Here is a 5,917-nt window from a genome sequence, read left to right on the forward strand (position 1 = left end):
CAAGTCAACCGGCACCAGCTCGGAGCACATTATCTCCGAGGGTCAACACATTGCAGCCCAGGCCGCGGGGAAGGCTCCCAAATTTACCTCTTGGACAAACAATCCGCTGCCTATCGCTCGCTCTGGTGATAGCATTGTGGTCCCCCACCGGCCGGTGCTGGCCTTCGCCCAGGGCTCCGGAAATCGGGTACCCCCGAGGGAGCGCCCTGCCCACCCCTGGACACCCACATCCCTAGGGGAGATGCCCTCAACAGCCAAAAGTGCTCTGTCGCTAAACCCCTCCAGGAGCTGAGTTTACTCCGGCCCTCCGAGGATTTTCCTCCCCGGGGGTCACTGGGGGATGAGCAGCTTCTGGGCAAGTGCGGGGGAGAGGGAAAAGATGAGTTTAAGCACCATCCGTCCCGCAGCGCCCCGCGCATCGGCGCAATCCCCTGAGCCCCTGCCCGGCCCCGCAAGCCCACCGCTGCGGGACTCTTCACCCCAAAGCAGGGAGCAGCGCCCAGCAAAAGGGTAGGGGGTCTCGGGGTCGGCCCGGCTGAGGGGAAGAAAGAGGGTTGCGGGACCAGGACCACTCCGGGTGGCCTCCTACGGCCCGCGCCCCGCCCCGGAGGGTTGCGGGAGGGCTCACGTGGGGGAGAGGCGCCTATGGGGAGGCGGCGGGAGCCGGGCAGGGCGGTGGGGCCCGGCGGGGCCGCCAGCTGTCAAAGAGGCATCCCGGGCTCCGCCAGCGGGAGCAGCCTTATGTGTCCCTAAGCTGCGAAGCCCCCTTGGCCCCGCTCGCCATGAACACCGAGGAGCAGTATTACGCCTCGGCGCAGCTCTACAAGGAGTCGTGTGCGTTTCAGAGAGCCCAAGCGCAGGACTACAACCCCAGCCCCCCCGCCTGCCTGTACATGGGCAGGCAGCAGCAGACTCCTTATTCCAGCGCCTTAGGGGCTCTCGAGCAAGGCAGCCCTCCAGACATTTCACCTTACGAGGTGCCCCCCATCACTGAGGATGCCGGGGTCTCCCATCTTCATCACCATCACCACCACCACCCTCATCTTCCTCCTCCTCACCAGGACGCGCTGCCTTTTGCAGACGGGGCAGACACGGGGGCTATAGAGGAACCCCGAATGCAGGTGCCTTTCGCCTGGATGAAGTCCACCAAATCGCACGCCTGGAAGGGACAGTGGACCGGTAAGACCTGCCGCATCCCTCTGCCCCCCCCTCCCCCCCCGCTTCTGTCCCACTCGGCGCTCAGCAGCCCTCCCTTGCACCGGTCCTGCTCCCACCGCTCGGATGTGTGGAGCGGCCCTGGAGGGTCGTTTCCCCTCTGCCAGCCTCTGCAGATCCTCTGCTCTAGGGCTGCTAGTGTTGGGTTGAACTCTGGGGAGAGAGCCGGCGTTCCAGTCCCCGCCGGCGGGCTCACGGCTCCCTGCCCCTCAGCAATTATTAACGAATTATTTTTCACCAATTAACTAATTGTGGCCAAGCCGGGACGTTGTGACGCCTCCCGGGAGCTATTTCCTCGGGCAGCACAGTGTCCCCGCGGGCGCGGTGAGCTCCGAGCAGGGGCCGGGTCGCGGAGGCACCTGCGAGGTGGAGCGGGCGGGGAAGCGGCAGGCAGGGCAGGGCAGGGCGGACGGGAGGGGACAGCCCCACTGCCCCGCGTCCCTGTGCCCACCATGCGGCCGCGGAGCAGCCCCCAAGCCTTCAAGGCAGCCGCCGAGACCCTCTCAGCTGCCTCTCGGCTCCCTCCGGCGCAGAGCCCATCTCCCCTCCTGGCCCCTCTATCCCGCCCCTCCTGCTCCCCGGCGGGTTTTAGCCACAAATGCACCTCTCCGAGTGAAAAAAAACAGGACACGGAAAACAATGCACAAACGAAACAGAGTTGCCAATGAGGGGAAGAAACTCTATCTAGACAGAAAGTTCCGCTGCCCAACAATATTTCTGTCTCTGCCGGCACAATGTTATCGTGTCCTGCGCCTCCGTCACGCCTATACGGCAAATATTATATTAATGGCTTTGTTCAAATAGACAGTTGGAAAAAGGACCGGAGTATTAAAATCTCCACGAAATAGCTTGGGAATTGCATGGTGCAGGCCGAGGGGGAGGGAAGGACAGGTGGCGGTCCCTAGTCTCCCTAGAGGCGCATCCGCCCACAAAGGTAGAAGAGCGCGCTGTCCCAGCCCGCGGACGTGGCGGCAGGGATGGTGTCAGGACGGAGGTGGGGAGAGCGAGAGAAAAAATCAGATTGTTTTCCATGAGTTGAGTGAATTTCGGGAATAATAATAATAATAACAATAACAATAACAATAACAATAATAATAATAATAATAATAATAATAATAATAATATAAAGCCAAACTTTTGAACCACAACTTTTTTTTTTCTCTTTCTCCTGTACCCGAAGAATGACAAAACCAGCAGGAAAGTGAAACTTTCCCCGTAGAAGCCTAAAATTCTTGCCTGTTGACCCCAGCCCCCCGGGCAGGAGAAGGCAGGGGCTGTGCATGACCCGGTCGGTGTGATGTGTGTGCAGGGTTCCTGCCAGAGCACGCCGCAGGAAGAGAAAGGGGCACTGCGCTGTGCCGAGTGCGACAGAGCGCTCACAGCCAAACCCCGGCATATTTTGTACCGTGTATGTGGCAAACTATATAGCCCGACGATTTATTTTTCATGGAAGCCCTTGGGATTTAGGCGTCCATGGAGGCTACCGGGCTTTGCGCTGTTGCCAGGAAAAGGCGCCCGGGGAGGCCGCGGCAAGCCCGGCCCGGTGCCACACGCCGTGCCCGGCTCCGGGCTCCGCCGCTCACCCCGGCCTTATCGGCCTTGTCCCGGGGACCGACCGACCTCGGCCCTCCGACAGACCCCGGGCGTTCCGCTCCAGTTTAGTTTAAAGTAACAGAACAAGTTTTTTTTTCGGATACAAACTCATGCATGCCTAGGTTTAGATTTACCAACATTTTAATACATATATACATGGATTTTAATATTTATTTATATAGCACATAGGCATATACACATCACTATGCGAACATAAGTGTATTTAAATATATATTTTAAATACATATATAAGTTTTATCCATAGGTTTACATTTACAAACACTGTATATATAAATACAAAATCATGGGAATAGGAAGATGAACTGTGGGAGAATCCACGTATCCCTCTTGAAATTATTATTTCATTCTGGATGTTTAAAGCACTGTTTCCCGCAGATGATATCAACCCCAAAAACGTTCCCAGAGGGGCGCTGGCACTGGCAAAAGCGGCCCTGAGTTTCCATGCCCACCTCTGGCCCCTCTTGATGCGCCCGCCTGTGCTACCCGCGCCCCAGTGCCCACGCAGGACTGCGGCGGCCGTGCTGGGAATGGCCATCCCGCCGCTGCCGTTTTTACAGGAACAAGAAACCCAAGGTTTCATCAACGTGGCGAAATGGAGCGGCTGCGGTTCAACTCCCGGCCCGGCCCGGGAGGCCCACTAATTATAATAATTATTATTGCTTTTTTTTAGAGGGGTTTCTTTGGTGCGTTAGCCTTTTTTTTTCCTTTTTTTTTTTTTTTTTGACGGTTTTTTGAGGGGTTAAATTTTTCCATTTTGTTTTGGTTTGTGTGTGTGTGGTGGAGTTTTTATCTTTTTCTTTTCTTACTTTTTTAAAAAATTATTTTTTAAAATTTAATTTTAACGTGAACTTGAACAATGGCAGCCCTGGATCCGGGAGCCTTTCTTAGCTTTCAGTGTCACGCCGACGGTTGCACGTGAGTTTCTACCTCGTCTCCAGAGACGGCGCTTCCCTGAAAACCTCATCCAAATCATTGCTTAAAAATATTAAATTATTGTAAAATAAAATAACAGCAGCGGTAACTGCCACCAGCAGCACCACCTGACTCTGCCCAGCAGGCGATTTCCCCGAGGCCTCCCCATCACCCCGCTTGCTTCCCCCCGCGTATCCTCTGCGCCGCGCAGGGGTCGTGGAACGTGGTTCCCGCAGCCCGAGGGGGCGGCCGGGCTGGCCCAGGCTGACTTTCGCTTCTCTCCAGGTGGATCCTACATGGTGGAACCGGAGGAGAACAAGCGGACGAGGACGGCATACACGCGGGCGCAGCTTCTGGAACTGGAGAAGGAGTTTCTCTTCAACAAGTACATCTCCAGGCCGCGGCGGGTGGAGCTGGCTGTCATGTTGAACTTGACCGAGAGGCACATCAAGATCTGGTTCCAGAACCGGCGGATGAAGTGGAAGAAAGAAGAAGACAAAAAGCGAGGGGCGGGCAACAGCAATGACCCCGAGCAAGACTGCGTTGTGTCCCCCGGGGAGCTGCAGACCAAGGAGGATCTCCAGCCGTGCCCCGCCGGGAACCTTCCCTCGGGAGCTTCCAGGGACCTTCTCGCCCCCAGCCTGGTCTCAAGAAGGCAGCAGGACTCTCGGTGAGCCGCGAGTAGCTCCACGGCCCGGGACGAGAAAAAGGATGGGACATGGAAAAGAGCCGAGAGGCTGGCGCCAGCTTCTCTCTGCCGTGCACTGTCGTGCCGTGCCGTGCCGTGCCGACCCCACTCGCGCCTTCCCCCGGGGAAACGCGGTGCCTTCACTTCGAAACTCGCGTCCTCCGGAAAGTAAATGTAAGATGCCCAGCTGTGACACGGAGAGGCTCGTTGCGGGCGCTAGCGCCGGAGGAGGCCGCCGGGATGGCGGGAGCTGGGCCCCGCTGTCCCCGGCCGCCTGCGCTTCAGCGAGCCTTACGGGATAGCTTTCCCCGGGGAAGGTGGGTGTCAGGTGGCCACCGACGGTGTGTGCCTCCCCGGGTGCACGGAGAGGTCTGGAAACAGCGCACGCTGCGAGCACGCTGCCTTCCTTGCTGCCGACAGCTGCTCGGTCGGAGCGCGCGTCCCGCCGCGTCCGTCGGCCCACAGGAGCGGACACGGACCCGAGTATCCCGGACCATCCACGGGCTGGCACGCCGCCGTCCCCGTCCCTTCCAATCGCCCCAGGGCATCGGCTCTACCGAGGACTCTCTCAGGACTGTTACTTACTTCTTTGAAAACTGGACCTGGTTTCTTTCGTTTTCTTTTGCTTTTGGGAAAGAAAGACCGGGGGAAAGAAAAAAAAAAATGAAAAAAATTAGAAAAGAAAAAGCCCACGTGTCCTGCGGGCAGGATTTGTCTCCCCCGATGACCGGCTCCCTATGACCGGCATAGGTAGCCAGACCCTCCTCCGGGCTCCGCCAGCTGCTGCGGGGACCCTGCGCTGCTGCCCGCGGCTCCGCACCCGTCTGGGCTCCGCGGGACTCCGCGGCTCCGGGGCTGCGCTCGCCTCTTCGAGGGGTGAATGCGAGCCCAGGGATCCAACAGAAAAAGTCGCGGGTGCTCTCCGGGTAGCGAGCAGACAGCGCGATATATCTGGGGGGGTAGGGCTGGTCCCAGGGACATTGTCCTTTGGGAAAAAGCTCCTGCCTCTCTTCCAACTCTTTCGCAAGCTCGGACTCTGCCTTGGAGAGGAGAAACCTCTCTGCAGCATGAGCTCCTGTCCCGGCTAGGCTCTCTGCGTTGTTTTCCTCTGCAGACTTTTCCTCCCAGCAGAGGCTGGGGCCGGCTGCCTTCCGAGGCACTGCAGAGCACCGGGGACTTTTCCTGGATGCTGTTTTTCGTGCCGGCCCGGTGTGCGGGAGAGCTCGGCTCCTCCGGGCTGGAGCGGGGATAGAGCCCGGCCGGGGCTTCCCTGCGGGAAGATGGGTAGTGGAGCTCGTGCCGGCCGCCCCAGGCCCAGCCTGCCTTTCCTGCTTCCAGGAACAGCCTCCCCGTCCCGACAACGGCGGGGACTCCAACTAAGTGGGGAACAATTCACAGCCTAACTAGAAACAGAAAACAAAGGTTGGAAGGAAGCAGGAACTGCCCGGTTTATTGTCGGTCAGGCAGATCTGCCTTCTTTCCTCGACA

At 58.3% G+C, this 5,917-nt stretch overlaps 1 protein-coding gene across 1 annotated transcript; it reads left to right on the plus strand.

The window, feature by feature from the left end:
- Positions 1–782: 782 nt before the first annotated feature.
- PDX1 (pancreatic and duodenal homeobox 1) lies at positions 783–4,415 on the plus strand. Its single transcript, XM_053971137.1, has 2 exons — positions 783–1,179; positions 4,027–4,415. Exons 1-2 carry the CDS (start codon positions 783–785, stop codon positions 4,413–4,415), a joined length of 786 nt encoding a protein of 261 aa, XP_053827112.1.
- Positions 4,416–5,917: the final 1,502 nt, after the last annotated feature.

This window comes from Vidua macroura, chromosome 2, assembly GCF_024509145.1.
Source record: "Vidua macroura isolate BioBank_ID:100142 chromosome 2, ASM2450914v1, whole genome shotgun sequence".
NCBI lineage: Eukaryota > Metazoa > Chordata > Aves > Passeriformes > Viduidae > Vidua > Vidua macroura.

What these genes read in the sequence shown, in the direction of transcription:
- PDX1 (XM_053971137.1), top strand. Translation starts at nt 783, where the DNA reads ATGAACACCGAGGAGCAGTATTACGCCTCGGCGCAGCTCTACAAGGAG. An exon ending in CTGGAAGGGACAGTGGACCG is followed by an intron (nt 1,180 to 4,026) that starts GTAAGACCTGCC and finishes GCTTCTCTCCAG; the next exon opens with GTGGATCCTACATGGTGGAA.